The sequence below is a fragment of the Chiloscyllium plagiosum genome, unplaced genomic scaffold (assembly GCF_037043375.1).
Source record: "Chiloscyllium plagiosum isolate Xiang-an unplaced genomic scaffold, Cpla_swu_hap1 HiC_scaffold_2, whole genome shotgun sequence".
In the NCBI taxonomy this organism is placed as follows: domain Eukaryota; kingdom Metazoa; phylum Chordata; class Chondrichthyes; order Orectolobiformes; family Hemiscylliidae; genus Chiloscyllium; species Chiloscyllium plagiosum.
In genome coordinates this window covers 137,521,736-137,546,468 of record NW_028270140.1, presented here as the reverse complement: position 1 = coordinate 137,546,468, position 24,733 = coordinate 137,521,736, and the positions used below count along the sequence as shown (strand labels likewise).

At 41.3% G+C, this 24,733-nt stretch overlaps 1 protein-coding gene across 1 annotated transcript in view; it reads right to left on the bottom strand.

The window, feature by feature from the left end:
* Positions 1-3,635: 3,635 nt before the first annotated feature.
* Positions 3,636-24,733, bottom strand: part of vegfc (vascular endothelial growth factor c) — a 236,248-nt gene continuing 215,150 nt past the window's right edge. The window contains exons 6-7 of the mRNA XM_043704843.2: positions 15,148-15,481; positions 3,636-4,210 (exon numbers count right to left, since the gene is read on the bottom strand). Coding sequence (XP_043560778.1) covers positions 4,090-4,210; positions 15,148-15,481 — 455 coding nt within the window. The 3' untranslated portion in view covers positions 3,636-4,089. The remainder of the gene's footprint in view (positions 4,211-15,147; positions 15,482-24,733) is intronic.

The window sequence follows — 24,733 nt, the reverse complement described above, 5'->3', positions numbered from 1 at the left end:
CAGAAAGAAGAGGTCGCTTTGTTCTGTGAACTACCACAGCCATGTGTGGAATAGCATCAGTCTCTTGTCGAAGATTCACATCCTGCAGCCATCTAAGGATTCTGGAAAACCAGGAATTATAGACCAGTCAGCCTGACCAGTGAATAGTGGGGAAATTTCTAGAGTCCATTATAAAAGATAGTGGAGCACTTGGAAAATACTGGCAGGATTGGACAGTCAACGTGAATTTGAGAAAGGGAAATTATGCATGACAAATCTACAGGAATTCTTCTAGGATGTAATGAGAAGAGTTGATGAGGGGCAGCTAATAGGTGGACTTTCAAAAAGCTTTTGACAAAGTTCCGCATAAGAGATTGATGTGTACCATTGAAGTGCATGGGATTGGGGATAGTGTATTTAGATAGATATAAAATTGATTGGCAGACAGGGAACAGAGAGTAGGAATAAATGGGTCATTAGTTGAATGGCAGGCAATGGCTAGTGGGATACTGCAGAGATCAGTGCTAGGACCCTGGCTATTCACAATACATACTAATAATTTAGATGAGGGAACTAAACAAAAAAAATTGCAGGTGACACAAAGCTGGTTGTGAGAGTGAACTGTCAGGTGGATACAGAGATGGTTCAGTATCATTTGGATAAGCTGAGTGGGTGAGCAAGTCAATGGCCAATACATTATAATGTGAGGCTATTGCACTTTTGTGACAAAATCAGGGAGGCATATTATTATTTGAATGGCTATGAATTGAGAGAGGGGAATATGCAATGAGACCTGAGTATCCTTATACACTAATTGTTCTAAGTAAGCGTGCAGGTGAAACAGGCAATACCAAGTGGTATGTTGGCCTTCACAGTGAGATGATTTCAGTACAGAAGCAGGAATGCCTTGCTGCAATTATACAGGGCCTTGGTGTCCACCATTGAAATATAGTGTGCAGGTTTGGTCTCTGTATCTGAGGATGCTTTTGTTATAGAGAAAACGCAGTGAAGCTTTACCAGACTGATTCCTGGGATGGCAGGACTGATGCGTGAGAATAGGCAAAATAGGATTATATTCACTGGTGTTCAGAAGAATGAGGGATTCTCACTCTTATGAAAACCTGTAAAATTCTGATCAGGGTAGATGCAGGAAGCATATTGCTGATGGTGGAGCTGCCTGAAACTACGGCCAGATTCTAAGGGCATGAAGTAAACCATTTAGAACTGAGATGAGGAGAAATTTCTTTAAACAGACTGTGGTGAGTCTGTGGGATTTGTGACCACGAGAAGCAATCAAGACCAAAACATTGCACGGTTTCAATAAGTAGTTGGACATAGCATGATTGCGCTGCTCCTTGGATGCTGCCTGAACTGCTGTGCTCTTCCAGCACCACTGATCCAGAATCTGGTTTCCAGCATCTGCAGTCATTGTTTTTACCTAGTTGGACATAGCACTTGAGCCTAAAGGGATCAAAGGATATCGGGGGAAAGAAGGAGCAAGCTTGATGATCAGCCATAATCACAATGAATGTCAGAGCAGGTTTGAATGGCTGAATGGTCTACTCCTGTTCCGATTTACTACGTTTCTACATTTAGGAGACAGAAAGATAGAGAAACAGACGACTTCAGGGAAACACTTCAGAATGTGGCTTCTAATAATATGGGAAGGAGGCATTTAAGGGCAGTGTTAGAGGGATAAAGGAGTGGATCTTGAGCCAAAGGAACTTACAGAGAGTGAGTTGAATAATCAACGTCAGCACATAATATTTTTTCTTCATTCACAGGATGTGGATATCACAGGCCAGAATTTAATACCCGTCCCTAACTGCCCAGAGTTGAGAATCAAAATGTAAGCCTTCCCTAAAGGACATTACTAAATCAAATGTGTTTTGCCTCACAAGCAACAATGGCCTCACTGTCATCATTAAAGTCTTCGTCTCAGATTTTTGTTGAATTTAAAGTTCACAATAGTTAGATTCAAAATCCGATGCTCAAAACATTTACCTGGGCTTTATGATTAGTAGTCTAGCCATAATGCCACTAGGCTATCACCTCCCTATCAGATGAAAATGATATTAAGTCATTCAAAGTATTTTCCACCATTTGCACTAGGAGAGGGGAAGAAGGGTCACTAGATTTGAAATGTTTTCCATCTGCAGATACTGCAGATTTTTCAGGTTTTCAGTGTTTATTTCATAACAATGCCGGACTGATTCCTCATGTACACACAATCATCTCGGCTGGTTTTGATTGCTTGACGGGGTTTGGAGAAGATTATTTGCAAAGTTTACGGCCCCTGAGTATTTTTCTTCCTGAAAGTTATGGGCCCTTTCCTGTCAGGTGGAAGAGGCAGTCCTGATGCTTTGCTTCATCCTCACAACATGTGGACTAATCTTCTTCGATCAGCTGCCTCTTGCTTTTGTATGTCTACACTGCTGCATTGTGGTGCCTCAAGGAATTGCAGGGCGATTGATTCATTCAAAATGCCACCTTCTTTAATATTGAACAAAAGGCCTCAAGTGTCACAAAGATCATCAGTCATTCTGTTCAACTGTGTGTGCCGAAGACTTGAGGCAGTCACTTCCCGCTTTTTTATAGCTGCATTGCTCAGTGAAGGCTGATTCTTCCAACACAGCAACCCTCCATCCTCAATCCAGATCGATCTTTACTCCAGATCAATCTTCACTCCAGATCCATCCGTACAACCTCCGCCTCCATATACACAATGAAGGAAAAGATCATTGCTTTATGTTTTTCCTTCTGACTCAGCTCTACAGAGAAACTAGCTCGATTCTGCTCTCCCCCACCGGCCCCACAGGTTTAGTGAACAGGCTGTGACATTGTGGAAAAGTGGGGAAAGTTACTAGGCCTCGATCTGATCCTATCAGGTAAGTAGTTCGCTGACAATGCCTGCCTCCCATCTGATGGAATTGTTCATTCAGAAACTACAAGCAACCGCTGCACTGCTGAATCTGAGATGTAGATAGTATACATCTTTTTTTTGATTTGTACAATAGTCTTCTCCTTGGTGGTAGTGTCCGTGTGAAAGTCTGCTGCAGTCTGACAATGGGCGACATAGCGGGAGACCTGTTGCTATTGTGAAGGTTGTCAACATTTTTTGCATGAGGCTACTGAATGATTCGATTTCATGCTTTACATTTCCATTGTAAGGACACATTTTTGACAGAAATATTTATGGCCCCTCCAGACTTCTCCATTATTCAATGAGGTAATGGTCGAATTTCTCCATGGGCAGTGGCTCTTTCTGATCTCTTTCTTAGAGATCCTTCCCTTACTTCTTAAAAATACATCAATCTAAATCTTTAATATCCTCGGTGACTGAGCAATCATTGCCTTCTAGGTTAGATAATTTCACAATTTGTCAAGTAAATAAATTTCTCTTCCTCTTTGACCAAAATGTCTGACTCTTTGTTGTGAGATTTTGACTCACTCTAGCCAAGGGGAAATAACCTCTCAGCATTCTGCCTGTCAAAATGGTTAATTTATTGTTTCCCACATTTATTTGCCATCGTGAGCTTGTCTTTTTTTCTCACTCATTCGTCAGCTCTTTGTACCGCTTCATTGGAGAAAGCTGCAACATTGAGAGGAAGACCAAACACGCAACATTGGGTTAATCCCACAATGGATACATGATGTACAATACACTTTCGCCATTTATTTTAAAGATATTTTACATGATATAAAAATACTGATCACAGTGAGCTCTTACAGTTGTTAACTGTTATGAACAGGAATGTTGCACAACATTTTGGTGGCAATAAATTAGATATAGATTCATTATCTTAAAAACAAAAATTAGCTTGAAAAAATCTAGACAGTTGGACAACGGCGTGTCACGTGAAGCCCGGGCAAGTTCTCTCCATGACTTATAGCCTCCAGGTAAGTTTTTACATTGCATGCCTGCACTTTTGTTTAGAAACATGCAGTGTCGGGATCAATTCGGGCCCTCCCAGCTCTCTGGTGCACTGCTGAATCCAAGATGTAGATAGTATGCATCTTTTTAAATTTTATACAATGTTCTTCCTCTTGGTGGTAGTGTCTGTGTGAAAGTTTGACAATGGCACCTCTGTCGCCACATGACAGTCACCGTCAATAATAGTCAGTGTGCGGTCTTCTCCAGTACGTGGGGACACAACGACATACCTCCTTGCTGAAATAATAACCATGGCTGCAGCGTCTTGTTCGGCCTGCACAAGGTAGCCTGTAGCAACTGTGGGATGGAAAAGAAATCACGATTATTGTCTTTGCCCATTGATGTACATTGAACAGTTAATCATTCCCATATGGAAGTGTCAATTAATGTGTGAGAGACCATAGCAGCAGGGTTTGGACTAAATGCAACTATTTTATCACAGGTACCTTGATCTTGCAGGCTGCACAACAATAGCAAATTGGACTGTAACAGCATCCTTAGTGTGAAAACCACTCAAGATGTCTCAAAGGAACACCATTAAATATAATTTACTCTTGAACCATGTGGGAAGATATTATGACAGAGTGGTCAAAAAAATACTTCCTCAGGAGGAGAGGGAATGAGGAGTTTCACAGTTGCCGGCAAATTGGTAAGCTGCAACAATACAGAGTTTCCAGAGACCAGTGATGAGAAGAAGGCTATACCGGTGGAAGGAATTGGAAAGAAATGTTAGAATAAATGGAATCAAAACTTCCGAAAAACCGCAAAAGCACAAACCAAAAATGATCAAACCAAGTGCAAAGATTGAGCTCAGTTATCTGTGCCATTATAGCTAGATCTTTAGGTAAATGTAACTGCATGTATTACAATGCAGACACTCCACCTTTGTTCCCTTAACTTCAGAAAATTGCTTTAGACTACTGTGTTGACAGGTTAGTGGTTGAGAATGTCACATCATAACGACTTACTCACCTCGATCCCTTTCCAAATCATTATTGGCAACAATGGACCCAGACTTTTTTTTACAGAAAAAAGTCCTCTGGATGCATCACTTTCTAAAAAATGTGATGAGCAGAGAACTGGGGTACTTCTGTTTTCACTTTCATTGTTGTTATCTTGTAAAGAAAATCATGGATAAGTGGCATTTGGAATTATGTCTGACTGATAATAGTCAACTACAATTAATCCGCTGGTCACATTTTTCTCGAAGCCTTTATCCATAGTTAGCATGTAGACAACAGTAACCCTTGCAGTGAAAATGTGAGAATAATGCAACTGATATTCTACACTTTCTTTTTGTTCATTGACATTGATAAATGATATTTTGTTGCCAAAACTGCTCACATTGTATCCAGATCTTGAGACATCAGGCAAGCTTGTTTTGGAGGAAATAAATACAAATCATTTCATTTTCCATAAACAAAGTTTCTATCCCTGCAGAGCGTATATGATTATATTTATGATTAAATAAGTGGATATTTCCCAAGGTTGTTGTGCATTAAATAACTGATTAGAGTGGTACACTGCAATCGGACGTAGACAATGGGGGAAACACAGGATTTCATTGAAGGAAGCCTCGTGTGGTCCTTACCCATGACACAGCACTTGCCCTGATTTACACACTCTGCCTTTGTACACAGGTGCTTGCAGTAAAAATAGCTCCTTGTTGTGACTTTGCTCTTGTCATGATTTGCATTATCACGGAGAGAGCCATTTACGGCCACAGACATTCATTAGATGAAAGCATACAGATTAGTGTTGTGTAAATTTGACAGAAGTTAGCAACAGAAGACTAGAAATAGATTCTGCTGACACTGATGAGATTCTGAGTTAATTAATCACTTAGTCCATGACATTCCATCTAAAGACTTTCTTTTATTGTCATTAATCACATGGAGCAACAGAAGTTGTTTGGGAAATGTTCTCAGGGTGTAAGGTAACTGTTGTAAGGATTGGTTTTACTCAGCTCCAATGAAACCTATCCTAGAGACAAAGGAGATTTGAATTTCCAAGGTGGTACACCTCTGTTTAAGTATTCACTGAGTAACTGCACTGTTTCATGCTTTGCAGGGTGCTCTTTCTAATCTCTGCTCAGGTTTTGCTGTGCAAGTTGGGCAGCACGGTGGCTCAGTGGTTAGCACTGATGCCTCACAGCAAGAAGAGATCTGGGTTTGATTCCTGCCTTGAGTGACTGTCTGTGTGGGTTTCCTCCCACAATCTAAAAATGTGCAGGTTAGGTGAATTGGCCAAAGCTAAATTGCCCATAGTGTTCAGGCACATTTTGGTTAAATGCATTAGTCAGAGGTAAATATAGGGTAAGGGAATGGGTCTGGCTGGGTTACTCTTTGGAGGGTTGGTGTGGACCTGTTGGGCTGAAGGGCCCGTTTCCACACTGTAAGGACTCTAATTCTAACTGTATACTGGATGATAGTAATGAGAGGTGTAGTCAAAATACAGGATTGATCTGAGGTGGGGTGGAGAAACATTCATGTTGAATAAAAACAGATAATGTTGCAAATAATACCATTTGGGCAGTTAGTAGTGAGGACTAGAATGGACAGGCATTGGCAGATTAAGTGAGGGGAAACTTTGGCAGATGAAGTTCGATATGGGAAAAGGTGTGATGATCCAATTTGGACCCAAGAAAGATAAATCAAAATACTTCTCAAATGGCATAAAGCCAGAAGCTAAGGATGAAGGTCAAAGTACAGAAATTGCTAAAAGCTTGTGGACAGGTACAAAATAAACAATTTAAAGGGTCGGGAGAATGTTGGCCTTTAGCTCAAAATAGCTTTAAAATGGTGTGGATGCTTTGTAAAACTCTGGTTAGATCCCATTTAAAGCACTGCATTCTGATCTGGTGACAACATCCCAGACACAACATATTGCCTTATAACGGGGACAGTGCACCTTCACCAAAATAATACCTGGGCTGAAAGGAATAAATTATGAAATTAGGTTACTTGGACAAGGCTTGTATTAACATGAATTCAGAATAATAAGGGCATGACCTAATTGAAACAAAACATGGAGAATACTGGAGAATCTCAGCAGGTGTGGCAACATCTCTAGAGAGAGAAGCGAATTGAACATTTGGAGTCTGGTATGCCATTCTTTATTAAAAATACTAATTCTATTTTCTCTGCACATTACTATCAGAGCTGCTGAGTTTCTCCAGCATTCTCCTTTTTCATTTCAGACTTCCAGCATCCATCTTGATTCAAATGGGATCCATGAGTTATTTAAAGCTAATCAACTGAGTGATAGGGGACATGTTCATGATTTAGAGTTATACAGCACAGAAACAGATGCTTTAGTTCAACTCGTTTGAGCTGTCCAGATATCTGACTATTATCTAGTCCCACCTCTATTCTAGAGGTCTAGAATAAGGATATAATCTTCACATAAGAGATAGGCTGATCAGGCTAATGCAAGGAATTATTTTTTCACACAAAGAAGAGTGAAAATCTGGAATTTTGCTTCCCTCCCCCAACAAGCTGGGAGTTAGAAGCTGACAGGAAAAGGAAGTGCAACATTGCCCCTTTTCAAATAACAAGCTAATTGCCCTCTGAAGGAATTTGCCCCCACCACACTCTTAGACAATGCACTCCAGAGCTTAAGTCATTCACTACGTGCAAAACAATTTTGTTTTCCTCATAAGACCATAAGTATAGGAGCTAGGACGAGCTTTTCAGGGCTTCAAGCCTGCGCCTCCAATCAATGAGCTATCATCCATTTCGACACTGCTTTCCTGCATGATTTCCATACCCTCCATGTTTTAAATATGTAGAAACTATCAATCTCAGTCTTGAACATGCTAAACAACTGAGCATCCACAGCTCTATGAGGCAAAGATTTCCAAAGCATCTTCACCCTTTGAGTGAAGAAATTCCTCCTCATTTTAGTCCAAATTGGCCTGCCCCTTATTCAGTGATTGGGTCCCCTGATTTTAACTGAAAATGTGTTGCTGGTAAAGCACAGCAGGTCAGGCAGCATCCAAGGAACAGGAGAATCGACGTTTCGGGCATAAGCCCTTCATCAGGAATGAGGAAAGTGACTTTCCTCATTCCTGATGAAGGGCTTATGCCCAAAACGTCGATTCTCCTGTTCCTTGGATGCTGCCTGACCTGCTGTGCTTTACCAGCAACACATTTTCAGCTCTGATCTCCAGCATCTGCAGACCTCACTTTCTCCCCTGATTTTAAACCATCCCAGCCAGTGACACAACCACCCGATGAGGGAGCAGCACTCTGAAAGCTAGTGCTTCCAAATAAACCTGTTGGACGAGAACCTGATGTTGTGTGATTTTTAACTTTGTCCACCTCAGTCCAACACTGGCATCTCCAAATCATGACTAGCCAATGACAACATCGTTTCTGCATTTGTCCTGTTAAAAACTTCGTACATCTGAATGAGATCGCAATTCATTCTTCCCAGTTTGACAGTACATTGGCCAGTTTTTAAATAATGTTTTTTGCACCTATTTATGAGCTTTTAGCGATTTCTATGTTTTGACCTTCATCTGTAGCTTTTGGCTTCACACCATTTTACAAATATCTTGATTTATCTTTCTTGGGTCCACATTGGATCGTCATATTTTTCTGAAGTTGAACTCTATCTGCCAAAGTTTTTCTCTCTCACTTAATTCACCAATACTTGTCCATTCCTGTCTGCACTACCTAATGCCCATTTGCAACGTTATCTGTTGTTATTATAAGATTTTCCAACGTGAATGTTTCTCCACCCCACCTCAAATCAATGCTGTATTTTGACTACAGCTTAAGCTTACTACTATCACCCAGTATACAGTTGCACAGCAAAATCTGAGCAGAGATCGGAGAGAACACCCTGTAAAACATGAAACAGTGCACTTAATCAGTGAATATTTAAACAGAGGTGCACCACATTGGAAAATCAAATCTCCTTTGTCTCTGGGATAAGTTTCATTAGAGTTGGTAAAACCAATCCTTACAACAGTTACCTTACACCCTGAGAACATTTCCCAAACAATTTCTGTTGCTCTACATGATTAATGACAGTAAAGGAAAGTCTTTAGATGGAGTGACATGTACATGGTAATTAATTAACTCAGAATCTTATCAGTGTCAGCCAGAATCCATTTCCAGCCTTCTGCTGTAAATTGCTGTAGAATTTACACAACCCTAATCTGTATCCTTTCTCCTAATGAATGTCTGTTAGTATAAATGGCTCTCTCCAAATCATGACACCAGCAACTATTTTTACCACAGTGCCTGTACATGAAGGTAAAGTGTGCAAATCAGGCCAAGTGTTGTGTTGTGGATAAGGGCAGCACAAGGTTTCATTGTGACGCTGCTGACAATGTGATCTCCTCTACACTGGGGATACAAAACCCAGACTGGGCCACTGCTTTGCCGAATGCTTCCATTCTGTTTGCAAAAATGACTCTGAGTTTCCCATTGCCTACAACTTAACACGCCACCATGTACCCTGGCCTCCACGCAAGCTGGAGGAATAGCATTGGAAATTCTGCTTGGAGACCCTGCAGCCTTCAGTACTCGATATCGAGTTCAATAATTTTAGGGCCACGTCCTTTCGCCAAACCTCAGACACCAGGCTTTGTCATCACATGGGCTGCTAACAAAACAACTAATTTCAGCCACTAATGGTCCCCATTAGCAGCTGGTGATTCTTCCAAGCTGGCCTTACCCACTTCCTCATCTGCCCAACTACATTTTTCTCTCTCCCTATGCTCCATCTCCACCCATCGTTTACTCCTCCTCTCTGCCTACCCATCTTCAGTATATAAATTAACATTTTCCGAGCTACAATCAGTTCTGAACAAGGTTTAGTGGACCCAAAACGCTAACTCTGCTTTCTGTCTGCAGATGCTGCCAGATCTGCTGAGTTTCTCCATTAATTTCTGTTTTCATTGAGGATTCTTTTAATGGAACTCATGTTTCTACCATTGTTCACATCTGATTGCAGTGTATTTAGCTATTTAATCCTTCCTCTTAGAACAATCCCTGTATTCCAGCAATTAGTTGTATTCCCAGTATGGCAATTATGTCTTTCCTTTGTAAGAAGGCCAGAACTGTGCAGCATACCCCAAGTAGGGTCTTACTAAGGCTCTAAAAAGTTTCAGTCAGGCATCTTTGCAACTGTTCAAATTCTCTTGTTTTCAAGGACAACATATCATTTACCTTCCTAAGTCTCCCTGTATTTGCATGTTAGTTTTCAAAGACTCCTGAACATGGGTTCCCAAGTTCCTTTAGAGGTCAGCACTTCCTAGACTCTTCCCATTTCCTACCAAAGTGACAATATCTATCAAAGGTTTCCCCACTCAACCAGCCAAAGTCCCTAAAAACATCTTGGATCCTCCTCACCCCTATAGTCCCTTCTAGTTCTGGGTTGTCTGTAACCTTGGAAAATAAAGACCTGCATTTTCCGATGCCCAGATAATTATTTTGGCAGCATAGATCGGAATTGCACATAGGGATACTGTGGAATTTCCAATGTAGCAAGACTGAGAGAATTATTCAGGAATTGAAGATTCCGCTGGGCTAGTTCCCTCCTCCTAGAACCCTCCAAAAGTATCCATTTCAACTGGAGAACTTAGAGACTTCTGCTGCAGTGAAGTGGGTCACTTAAGCTCATGAGTCAGATTCTGGTTGGGAAGCCACTCTTCACTCTTCCCATCCTAGACTTATTCAGCTGGCATGGGGGAAAGAAGAAAGTTCTACCTTCAGCCTTGTTCACACCATTGAAAGCTAAATAATTGACAATTCACTCCATCTTTGATATCTCCGTATGCACCAACATATTCTCTCAGTCTTGCTACACTGGAGATTCCACAGTGTCCCTATGTGCAATTCCGATCTATGCTGCTGAAATGATTATCGGGGCATTGGAAAATGTAGGCCTTTATTTTACAAGTTTGCAAACAACTCAGAACTAGATGGGACTAGAGGGGTGAGGAGGATCCAAGATGTTTTTAGGGACTTTGGCTGGTTGAGTGGGGAAACCTTTGGTAGATATTATCACTTTGATGGGAAATGGGAAGAGTCTAGGAAGTGCTGACCTCTAAAGGAACTTGGGAACCCTTGTGCAGGAGTCTTTGTAAACTAACATGCAAATACAGGGACACTTAGGAAGGTAAATGATATGTTGGCCTTCATTTGTTCTCCATAACTGAAAAAAAGATTACGCTTCATACATTTCGTTTGAGAGAATTGTTTCTAATTTTTGGACAAAAGACTGGAGAAACCGCATCATCTAAATGCTTTGGAAATGTGGCCGTGATGGGGCTGGGAGTCATTTCTGTCAACAATGTGGATAATGTGATCTGAGTTGATGTTTTGCAAATGTTCCTTGCCCTGTTAGGTTTGTAACAAATGTTGTGGCTTGTAACAAATGTTTTAAATTGGAATTTGGAATTAGCAGCTATTTATTTCCAGGTAAAATGATCCTGGTGTTGATTTTACATTACAAATCCACATTGCAGTGGATTTGGTTGGATAATTGGGGAAGACAGTGCTTCTGAACTATTCAGTGAAGCAAAGACTAATAGGACTGACATTATTTCTGAAACCCAAACTTATAATTCATAAAGGAGAGCATGTTTTCCTCTTGTGCATGGTTCAAGACTTGGGCTACCTTGTTCAACCATGTATTCAAATCCAGACTGGAAGATGCATACTTCTATCAGGAGATTGCTCATCTCAGACCTTGCATCTGGCTATACCTACCTTAAATTGAGAAATTACCATTTCACATTGAATCATTGACTTCAAAAGTAATTCTTTGCCCATGAAGTGCTTTTGATCATCCTGAGGTAGTGAACATAGAACATAGAACATAGAAGAATACAGCGTAGTACAGGCCCTTTGGCCCTCGATGTTGCGCCGATCCAAGCCCACCTAACCTACACTAGCCCACTATCCTCCATATGCCTATCCAATGCCCGCTTAAATGCCCATAAAGAGGGAGAGTCCACCACTGCTACTGGCAGGGCATTCCATGAACTCACGACTCGCTGAGTAAAGAACCTACCCGTAACATCTGTCCTATATCTACCACCCCTTAATGTAAAGCTATGCCCCCTCGTAATAGCTGACTCCATACGTGGAAAAAGGTTCTCACGGTCAACCCTATCTAAACCCCTAATCATCTTGTACACCTCTATCAAGTCACCCCTAAACCTTCTTTTCTCCAATGAAAACAACCACAAGTGCCTCAGCCTTTCCTCATACGATCTTCCTACCATACCAGGCAACATCCTGGTAAACCTCCTCTGCACCCGTTCCAGTGCCTCCACATCCTTCCTATAGTATGGCGACCAAAACTGCACACAATACTCCAGATGCGGCCGCACCAGAGTCTTATACAACTGCAACATGATCTCAGGACTCCGGAACTCAATTCCTCTACCAATAAAAGCCAGTACGCCATATGCCTTCTTCACCGCACTATTTACCTGGGTGGCAACTTTCAAAGATCTGTGTACATGGACAACAAGATCCCTCTGCTCATCCACACTACCAAGTATCCGACCATTAGCCCAGTACCCCATCTTTCTGTTACTTTTACCAAAGTGAATCACCTCTCACTTAGCTACATTGAACTCCATTTGCCACCTTTCTGCCCAGTTCTGCAGCTTCTCTATATCCTGCTGTAATCTGCCACATCCTTCCTCACTGTCAACAACTCCTCCGACTTTCGTATCATCCGCAAACTTGCTCACCCAACCTTCTAGCCCCTCCTCCAGGTCATTTATAAAAATGACAAACAGCAATGGTCCCAAAACAGATATATAGAAAGGTTCTATATATGAATTCATTTAATCTAACAAATTATTAAATAATTTAAATAATGATAATGAATCTTTTGAATTTCCAACCTCAGAAAGTTGTGGATTCACCACTATTGAATATATTGGAGTATGGGTTTACAAAATTGTGAGGGGCATGGATAGAATAAATAGACAAAGTCTTTTCCCTGGGGTGGGGGAGTCCAGAACTAGAGAGCATAGGGTGAGAGGGGAAAGATATAAAAGGGACCTATGGGGCAACTTTTTCACGCAGAGGGTGGTACATGTATGGAATAAGCTGCCAGAGGAAGTTGTGGAGGCTGGTACAATTGCAACATTTAAAAGGTATTTGGATGGGTATATGAATAGGAAGGGTTTGGAGGGATATGGGCCGGGTGCTGGCAGGTGGACTAGATTGGGTTGGGATATCTGGTCAGCATGGACGGGTTGGACCGAAGGGTGTGTTCCCATGCTGTACATCTCTATGACTATGACTCTATGAGATTGACAGATGGATGGTTTCTCAGGGGATCAAGAAGTGGAAGGGGAAGGTAGGAAAATGGAGTTGAGGTCGAAGACTGATAAATCATTGGATTGAATAGTGGAGCAGGTTTTGGAGGCTGCAAGTTCTACTCCTGATCCTATTTCTTATGTTCTTACTGCAGTATCATTGGCAAGCTGGAAAATCAACTAATAAATTGCATTACCATCACTAAATCACACACTATAGTGTCCTGAGGATCACCCGAATCTGATTTGGAGCAGCCACACACAAATGCCATTTAAGGGGGTCAGAAGCTGGCTATTATTTGGTGAATGCTCATCTCTGTCCCCCAAAGCACCTCACAGCACAATTGGAAAAACATCTATTTGCCTGGATAGATACAGTTCAAATATTACTCAAGAAGCTTGAGTAAGTCAAATTGGTCATAAGCTATCTGTTCGCTGACTTAAAAATCCACTCCCTCCATATGCAATGTGTCCTCACTCAATTGTGTATTATCTGCAAGATATGCAAATCTCCTAAGCCTGCAAACTCTACCAGGTACAAGTGCAAAAGGTAACAGAACACCACTTCTTCCTAAACACACTTTCCTGACTCGGAAATATGTCTCTGCTACATCACTGCCACTGGAAAGGTTCTGAAGTATCTTATAGTCACAGAGATGTACAGTACGGAAACAGACCCTCCGGTCCAACTTGTCCCTGCCGACCAGATATCTGAAGCAAAAGTGAGGACTGCAGATGCTGGAAATCAGAGTCTAGATTAGAGTGGTGCTGGAAAAGCACAGCAGGTCAGGCAGCATTCGAGGTCCTCCAGATATCCAAATCTAATCTAGTTCCATTTGCCAGCATTTGGCACATATTCCTCTAACCCCTTCCTATTCATATACCCATCCAATGCCTTTTAAATGTTGTAACTGTACCAGGCTCCACCACTTCCTCTGGCAGCTCATTCCATACATACACCACTCTCTGCATGAAAACGTTGCCCCTTAGGTCCCTTTTAAATCTTTCCCCTCTCATCTTAAACCTATGCCTTCTAGTTTTGCACTCCCCAATTTTCTGGGGGAAAATACCATGCCAATTGACCTTATCTGTGTCCGTCATGCTTTTATAAGTTTCTATAAGGTCACCCCTCAGCCTCTGACGCTCCAGTGAAAATAGCCCCAAGCTGTTCAGCCTCTCCCTATAGCTAAAACCCTCCAACCCTGGCAACATCTTTGCAAATCTTTTCTGAACATCTTTCTGATAAGAGGGGGACTAGAATTACACAATATTCCAAAAGTGGACTAACCAATGCCCTGTACAGCCGCAACATGACCTCTTAGCTCCTATACTCAATGCACTGACCAATAAAAACAAGCGTACCAAATGCCTTCGCTATCCTATCTACTTGAGACTCCACCTTCAAGGAACTATGAACCTGCACTCCAAGGCCTCTTTGTTCAGTAAGAGTCCCTAGGACCTTACCATTAAGTGTATAGGTCCTGCTCTGATTTGCCTTTCTAAAATGCAGCACCTCAAATTTCTCTAAATTAAACTCCATCTGCCACTCCTCGGCCCACTGGCCCATCTGATCAAGGTTCCATTGTACTCTGAGGTAGCCTTCTTCGCTGTCCACCACACCTCCAATTTTGGTGTCATCTGCAAACCTACTTCACATCCAAATCATTTATATAAATGTCCTATAAGAATGTTGTAGGAACATCTTCAGCGCATGTACTGCAACAGGCTTCAAGAAGATAGCCCACTACCACATTCTCAAGGGCCATAAATGCTGGTCTTGCCATATTGTGAAAGAACTTTTAACAGAACATGAAGTAAGAAAGAATAATATTTATACTGTGCTTCATTGCACTGCCAAAATGTCTCAAAGCACTCAATTACAAGTTGCTTTTAGTGTTAATCTGGAACAGTGACCGGAAACTGAGACAACACTGACCTGCAGGTGTGAGGGTGAAACCTCGTCCCTTTCAGAAAGCACTTATTTGGAGTCTCTGTACATTCGCAGACACATTTTACTGGGTTTAAAGGCTGATTTTTTGGACAAGTTTTTTTGCAAACACACTCGCAAGAATCCACGTCAAACTGCTTGTGGGGGCCACAGAGGGCGGGATATAGTCCATTTTTGCACACACACTGACACGAGTCCTTATCCAGCACTTTGTGACGTCCACAGCTAGAATGGTGTCGACCTCCTTTACAGACGCACTGACAAGTCTCCTCATCCAGTTCTTTATTAGGCCCACAGACACTGTAGTAGCTGGTATCACCACCTAGGAAAAACAATACAGAAACATTACATGCTGTAAAGGTTCAATAAACTGCAAAATACGCCACAAGATTATGCATGTGCAGTGCTTTGATGTAATGGGAATGAATTCAAATTCTCCGCTTGCACACTTGTGCATAAAGTATTGCCTGAATGTAGCATGGAGAACATGGCTAATCGGTTGGGTTTTGTTCTATCATGTACAGTTTGTACTGTTCGAATTTCCCAGATGTGATGTTGCCAAGTGGACTGAGACGTTGGAACCTTCTTCACAAAATGCAACAGCATGATTCTCTTCTCTCGCTGAAATCTAAGTGCAGCGTACTTACAACAGGAGTATATCAATACAACCCTGATTGCTTTAATCTAAACATCAACCTTGGCTGCAAACTAACACTCTCGCCTTGATTTCAAAAAGTCAAGGATTCATTCTTGACTGTTCCTAATCCTTTGTGATTCCAGCTGAACATATAAGATCCATTATGACGAACGGTGGGAAGTTTCTCCCTGGTATCATGGCCCATATTTATTCCTGACCACCTTAGATTATGTGGTTATGATCTTACTTCTGTTTGTGGGGCCTTTGCTACGATTGACACACTTGGCTACATTACAAGAGTGGCCACACTTCTTCAAAGTATTTCATTGCCTCTAAATGTTTCGGGATGTCTTGTAGTTGTAAGTATGTTATTTAAAGGCAATCTTTGTTTTATTCTCAGAAGATAAGGTCAGACACTTTTTACAACATACCCCTTTGGACAAGCATTTGGTCACCTATCCTATTCTTTCCTTCCCTGTTTCAATATCAATTCTTTACATCTGGTTATATTCCGGTGAAATTCTTGAGAAACACTTTACTGTGTTTGAGGTGTTTCCCGCATGCAAACAATTGTTGATGTATTGGTAGCGAATAGTTACCTCTGCTCTGGCAGCAATTTAATGGGTCAAGAGTTATTAAAACAGTTAAAAACAACTGGCATTAAAACAATGCCAACTGAAAAATATAGACTCTGCTTTGTACAAACAAGAAGACTTCACAGTAAGCTACACTGTTAATCAACTGTGTGTCTTTATTACAGTGCAACATTCAATCATAAAGCTGACAGGAATAATACTAGATTTCTGAAGAAGAGTTACTGGATTCAAAACATTAGCTCTGTTTCCTCTTTCCACAGACGCTGCCAGAACTGTGGAGCTTCTCCGTAAGATCATTAGAAATAAGAACAGGAGTAGGTCATTCAGCCCTTTTAGCCTGCTCTGCCATTCAATAGGGTCATGACTAATCTGACATTCCTTCCGTTCATTTTCCTGCCCTTTAACCTCACCCTTGATTGCTCAACTGACCAAGAACCTATCCCTCTCAGTCTTAAATCTACACAAAGACACTGCTCTCACAGCTCGCTGTGGCAAGGAGTTGCAAAGACTTAAATCACTCTGAGCTATCAAGTTCCTCCTCATCTCAGTCTTACATTGGTGCCCCTTAATTCTGAGACTATTTTCTAGATTTTCCCATGAGCGGAAAATCCTCTCTCAGCATTTACTGTTTCAAGCTCCTGAAGAATTCTGCACGCTTCAATTAGATTACCTCTCATTCTTTCAAACTCCATTGCTCTAGCACTTTGTTTTTTATTTTACTACAGATCTCCAGCTGTATTTTGATTTTATAAGAAAATATTAATCCTCGGGTAAATGTTGTGAAACTCTATAAATGTTCCAAACAATTATATAGAACAAGGTCCCTAAAGAATAGACCCAGGCCATTTGGCCCGACCAGCCTATGCCAGTATTTGTACTTCACATTTTAAGTCAAGGTCAACATTGAATCTCCAATTAAAAAGACCCAAACAAAATAACTTTTGGTAATTTTAGTCATAACACCATCATAATGCTCTCAAATTCAAAGCACATGTTCCTCTCAGCTTGACTATTGCTTTTTTTTTTATTTCTGAGGATCAAACAATGGAAACAAGTCAAGAGAACATAATATCCCTCACAGCTGTCAAACAGCATAAAGGTCAAATGAAAAGGAAGAGACTCACAAAGTCAAAAAGAATATTATTTTCAAATCATTGCATAAATATTCCTAATTAATAAACTTGGATTGGCTCTGCCAGACCTTTACTAAATGTGAGGCCAAGGTGTTTAATAGCACTCTATTGCTTGTGTGCCACCACTGCCTGCAAACTTCACATTGGGATTAAAGCTGTGCCAGTGATTGACATACTATGGGTCTACTGCAGCAGTCCAAAGCTGGGCTGCAACTGACAGTGAACTCTAGTTATAATGTATTTTTCACTTCCAACACACATCTCCGCAGAGTGATAGGTGGAATGTCTGTAGTGTATTGTTCAGGATCTGGCTGCCCATTGGTTTTGGCTGTAATTTTTGCATTTTCCCAGTTAAGGACTGGGATCTTGGTGTTCAACGAAGAAATAATCTTTTATTTGGTAGGAACATTCAAAGATCACATTTTCAAAGTATTTTCCAGCTCCCTTGTTAATGTAACCCCCCTTTGACTGGGATATTGCCACATTATTTAAGAAAACACAGCATGATTGAAACACTGCCGGTTTCTTTGGGTTGAAATGGTTTTAAGACAAATTGTTGTTGGCAAGTTTATTTCTGCTGCTGGCTTTTCTTCTGGTTAAGTGTGTTGACACATCACTAGGGGCTTTCTCTCTCATGCAAACTAAATTCAAGAAATAATCTGTTCTGATCATGAGCCTCTTATTTCTTATGCTGCTGTAAGATGCACCAACCAAACTTCTCACATTTATTTGTCCATTGCTACTTAAAACTGAAATTATAGTAGTTTATTTACAAGGTCAAATGTATGTGAATAAACTTACATTGTTAGTTGTTGCTCAGTTGCTAAACTTCTTTTCTCAATTCAACAAGGTGTGCTTTTTCCAGCTCCACACTTTATCGACTCTGACTTTCCAGTATCTGCAGCCCTCACTATCTTCAAGAAGTAGAGACAAAGCAATAGAGACTAAACTTGAAACATTGACTCATCTTCCATTGATAAGTTTTGCTTCCTTGCGTTTCATAAGAGTAGTGGGACTCTTCCCCAATAAGTTAGAATTTGAATTAGAATTATTGTCATCTGTATTCAAGTACAGGGATTCATGAGTTCAGTGAAAAGTGTACAGAGTCGCCATTTCCGGCACCATCTGAGGCACAAAGGTGTCTACATACAAAATCTTAGGCATAAATTAGAAAAATAAAGGAATAATATTAAATGTTCAGCATTACAGTCCTTCTAAAGCAGAAAAAGAGAGGGGAAGAAATGAAAAGAGACAGGGCAGTTGAGTCTGCATTGGGTTTCACTGAGCTTCCTTTCTGGGATAGATACCATGTGGTGAGGCTTGAAGCACTGGGTCCCCAGCAGCGGGGCTTCTGGTATCTGTACAAGCCAGGTCAGTTGCATCTGAACAGAGCTGAGACTGAGTGGGCAGTTTTGCAAGTTCTGTTGGGGAATGTTTAAATTAAGTCAGCAAGGGAGAAAATATTATAAAGTAATATCAGAGTGCATGAAATTCCAGATAGGCATTAGCAACAAAATAGAGAATAGTAAGTTAGAGATGAAGTTGGAGCAAGTAATGAAGTCTAAATCAGGATGATGCTGATGGTATGTGAATGCACGGGGTATAATCAATTGGGCTGGGGAATTAAGCTACATGGCTCGTGTAGTGATTCTAATAAAGTCGGATAGGTAGAGTATGAGTTCCCTCATTGGGGCTGTTAAGCTAATGCAAATCAGGGAGTCCTGGCTGACAGAGAAGAACTGGAGTGTCAGAGGTTCTTTTCAGTTTGAGAGTTGGCTCTGAGGAAGCAGGACCAGTGTCAAATACTACTCATGTGTAAATAAAGGATGATTGGTGATGGGATACCAGCCTTTGTGGACTTACTTCAGCACAATGGCTGCCTAACCTGAATGAACATGAAGCCGCAGTCATGTGTAGAACTCTGAGGTCTGTGGAGCCGGAAAAATAATTCAAGGAAATGTTGTTGACAGGTAGGGACTGCCTTGTGGGTTTACAATAATGGCAATAATAGAGAGCTAGCTTAAAGACGGGCAGATCTGACTATTTATTATTCCTGGTTACAAAGAGTTCAGAAAAGATAGAGAGGATAAAAACAGGGGAAGATATCATTTTTGGTGAAGGAAAGCACTGCAGTACTGGAGAAAGAAGATGTTCCTGAGTTCAATGAGGGAATTGAATTGGTACAGCTCAGGAATAAGAAGGGTGCAGTTACAGTGGTTGGTGCAAAATATGGACCGCTAGCTCATGAGAAGGATATACCAGAACAAATCTGAAAGGACATTACAGAGATGTGTATACATCATAGAGTCGTGATATTGGGAGACTTCATTTCCCGATATCGACTGGGATAATGGTACTGTAAGGAATAGTGAAGATAACGTAGCTAGTCTGTTTTGAGGAAGTCTCCACAGCAGAATGAATCCGGACCAGCAAATTAGGAGGCCCTTCTTGACATGGTTTTAGGCATGAGGTGGACAAAGAGATCAACTGCTAGCAGAGGAACACTGAGGAGACAATGACTCTTGTATCATTTGGTTTAATATGACAGTAGGAAATGACATTGATGAATACAGAGTAAGAACAAACAACTGGCGCAGAGTGGATTTCAATGGGGCAAGAACTGTGTGAGGTTGGACAGACTTCAACCAAAGGTTACTGCGAGAAACGAATAATGGACTACCTTCACAGAAGAGATGGTTTGAGCATTGTCAAAGTATATTCCCTTAAAAAGAGAATGGAGGGTCTACAAATCCTGAAGTCTCTGGATGACAAAAGAGGCAGGATTTAAAAAAGAAACAGTGTATTTAGGACAGGTGTCAGGTAGTAAATATTGTTGAGAACCATGCTGTACCCTGTTCAGGAGGGAGATGAGAAATCAATCATGAGACACAAATAGGGGTTACGAAAAAGACTGGTAGCTGAGATGATAGGAAATCCCAAGGACATGCATAAACATACAGATAGTAAAACAGCTGTGAAAGGAGGAGTCCAACTTAACAGAGACATGAGGCATGGCTGAGGTGTCAAATGGATACTTTGCATTTGTCTTTATCTACAAGACAAATGCTGTACAAGCCAAGGTGATAGAGGGCGAAACAAGGGTGATTTAAAATTGCTAAGATGGAGAGACAGTGGATAAGCTATTGATAAGTTTATAAGGCACTGAAGGGCCGGATAAGGGGTCAGATGCATCTAAGGAGAAGTAAGAATTGAAATTGAGGAAATATTGGCAATTATCATATAAATTTCCAAAAGGCTCAGTGCCACTCAGCAATGGAAGTGACAGTAGCAATAAGGATACAAAACTGGCTGAGGAATAGGAATTAAGGAGTGGTGGTCATTGACTAATTTTCAGGCTGGAAGAAGGTTTGCAGTGGACCTCCCCAGGGGTGAGTATTGAGACCCTTGCTTTTTCTGATACTTTTTAATGATCCAGATCTTGGTGTGCAGGGGATATTTTCAAAATTTGAGAAAAATATAAGACTTCAGAGAATTGTAAACGAAAAGCCATAGAATCCCACAGCGTGGAAACAGGCTATTTAGCCCATCGAGTCTACACGAACCGTCTGAAGAGAATCCCACCCAGACCAACATTCCCCCCCCCCCCCCCGTAACGCTACATTTCCCATGGCTAATCCACCTGACCTACACATCCTTGGACACTATGGGCAATTTAGCACAGCGAATCCACATAACCTGCACATCTTTGGGCTGTAGAAGGAAATCGGAGCACCCAGAGGTAACCCACACAGACACAGGGAGAACGTACAAATTCCATACAGGCAGCCAACCAAGAGTGGAATTGGACCCCGGTCCCTGGCACTATGAGGCAGCTGTTCTGATCACTGAGCCATTGTGCCACCCTAAGACAGTAACAAAAAAGACAGTATAGAACTTCAAAAGAACATAGACAAATTGGTGGATTAGGCAGTTAGGTGACAGATGAGTCCAACACAGAGAAGTAAGAGGTTATGCATTTTGGTACAAACAACATGGAGAGATAGTATAAAATAAATGGTAATATTCTAAAGGAGCAGAGAGACCTATATGTATATGTAGGCATTTCTTTAAATGTGGCTGTACAAGTAGAGAACATGGTTAACAAAGTATAAAGTATTCTGGGGTGAATAGGGTTTTAGAGTATAACAGGTCACCGCAATGTGGCAGTGAGAAAGGGACTCATTGAAGAAGGGTTAAACCTGAAACATTGACTTCTCCATCTCCTAATGCTACCTGGCTTGCTGTGCTCTTCCAGCTTCCTACTTGCCTACTCTAGTATGGAGCAAGGAGGTGATGTTGAAATTATATAAGACACTGGTTAGACCTCAGCTGGAATATGTGTGCTGTTCTGGGTGCCACACCACAGGATAGACGCAGCTACACTTGACTGACTGCTGAAGAGGTTTATGAAAATGGTTTCAGTGACAAGAGAGTGAAGTTATGAGGGAGTACTGGAGAAGTTAGAACTGATTTCCTTGAAGAGGAGAAGGCTAAGAGGAGATTGTATTGAAGTATTTAAAATCACAAGGGATCTTGATATAGTGGATAGGTAGAAACTGTTCCTACTTGTGAATGAATTAAGAATCAGAGGGGTCAGTTTTGAAGTGTTTTGCACAAGAAGAAGGCAAAACAATTGTGAGGTGAGAAACCACTATTTTATATGGCAAATAGCTAGCATATGGAATGCACTCCCTAGAAGTGTGATGGAGACAGGTTCAGCTGAGACATTTCAAGAGTTCATTTGATGATTTATTAAATAGAAACAATGTTCAGGGTTACTATGTAAATCAGGAGATTAACACAAAGTTAAAAAGCTCAGGGAGCTGATGCAGACAGGATGGACCGAAAGGCCTATCTTTCAGCACTGTGACACTACTGTGCTGCCTGTTTTCATTGGAGTGTCATGTTTATTGAAGCTTGACTGTGAGAACTGGGTAGCTGATGGGTCATCTGCAGCCCCAGCACATGGAACTAAAATGCTCGCGTCATCTACTTTGCTTGATGTCACATCAGCCGCTTAACAATTTCCAGTCATTTGTCCTCACCCATTTAACACCCTCACAAAAGGACATGACTATACCTCATTCTGTTCAGTCAAAGGAAAAATGACAGCAGATTTGGAGCTTAGTCTGTATGAGAAGAGGGTTTCCTGCAAATTATTCACATAATTGACTTAACGGCAGGAAACAAAGAGTGGTGGTGGAAGGTTGCTTTTCGGACTGTAGGCCTGTGACCAGTGACATTCCATTGGGATTGTTTCCTGGTTCCTCTTTTATTTGTCATTTATATAAATGATTTGGATGAGAATAAAGAAGGCATTGTTAGTAAATTTGCGGAAAACATCAAAACTGGTGGCGTTGTCGACAGTGAATAAGGTTTTCTAAGATTACAAAGGGATCTTGATCAAATGGGTCAATGGGCTGAGAAATGGCAGATGGAGTTTAACCTGGTACATGCGAAGTATCGCATTTTGGTACAACAAACACTGGTAGTGCTTACACAATAAATGGTAGGATCTGGGCTGGTGTTGTAGAACAGAGGGACCTAGGGGTGCAGGTCCATAATTCTTTGACGTTTACATCGCACATAGACAAAGTGGTTGAAAAGGTGTTTAGCAGGGAAAGTAAGTTCATTGAATATTTTCTTAATGAATTCAAAGTATTTTTATCCATCAATTCGGGCATGGCCAGTAACCTGTGTGGGAGATGACTAAGGCTTATGCCGGGAGATAATTATTTCTTACTCCGCTAGTCAGGAAAGACAGAAGGGGGAGCAACAATGCCTGCTTAAGGCAGTTAAAGACCAATGAGAAGGTGTATTTTGATAAGCTATCATTGGTTAAGTTGCAGCGGGTTACGGCTCTCCAGTCCACCTTGAACTCTGTGCTTACAGAGACAGCAAGGAAGGAACTCTCCTTTGCTGAACAGAGACTGTTTGAAAATGGCGATAAGCCGGGTAGGTACTTAGTGTATCTTGCTAGGAGAAAGAATGCACCCCAATGCATTACCTTGATCAGGGATGGGAATAGGATGGCCACTTATGACTCTAAAAAGATCAATGCAGCATTTCTGAAATTCTATTTTGAGCTATTGTTTGAGCGTTGCAAATATGGATGGGCTAAGATGGAGGCTTTCTTTAAGAACTTGGATCTTCCAAATGTCACTCCAAACGCTTTTTCTTAATGTCCCTTTAACAGTACAGAAGGTACAGCAGGCTGTGAGACAGATGCAGAGTGGAAAAGCACCTGCCCCTGATGGTCTCCCCAGTGAATTCTACAAGGAATTTATAAATATATTGTTGGGACCAATGTTGGACATGTATAATTACTCGCATAGCTATGATTGTCTCCTGCCATCCCTGAGGGACGAATAATATTTCTCTCATTCTTAAGAAGGGAAAAACTCCAGATGAATGTGCTTCCTGTAGGCCCATCTCACTTCTGAACTCTGATTTCAAAATTTTGTCCGAGGCTGTTGCGTTCAGATTGGAAACTGTGCTGCCTTCCATTGTTAGGGACGATCAGACTGGTTTTATAAAAGGCCGTAGCTCCTCTCATAATGTCAGGAGGTTGCTGAATATGATTCGAGCTTATCAGCAGCAGTCGGTTCAGGGATTCCTGGTCTCCTTAGATGCAGAAAAAGCGTTTGATCGGGTTGAGTGGCCATACTGTTTTCACATCCTTGAGCGATTTGGATTGGGGAGGTTTTTAGTATGTAATGAGGATCCTTTATGCTGATCCTCTGGCGGTGGTTCTCACCAATGGTGTGAGATCTAGTAATTTTGAGATTTGTAGGGGCAGTCGGCAAGGCTGTTCCTTTTTACCATTACTTTTCACATTTGTGATTGAGCCACTGGCAGAGGCGATCCATAAGGATCCTCATAGAGCCGCCCCATAAGTAGGATCTAACTCGCATGATAGTTCATTATATGCAGATGATGTTCTGGTTTTTCTGTTGAATCCACAGGTGTCTGTATCCCATCTTATACAATGCATCAACTCATTTGGCTCCTTTTCGGGCTACAAGTTTCATTTCTCTAAATCGGAAGCTCTGCCTATGGGGGGGTCTTAGAAGAATATCTGAGGTGGAGGGTGAATTATGGTTCCCCTTCAAATGGTCACAGGAAGGTTTTTCATATTTAGGCATCTTTATTACTCCTTTCTTTGATCGATTGTTTAAGGCCAATTTTGCCCACTTGCTTGACAGGAT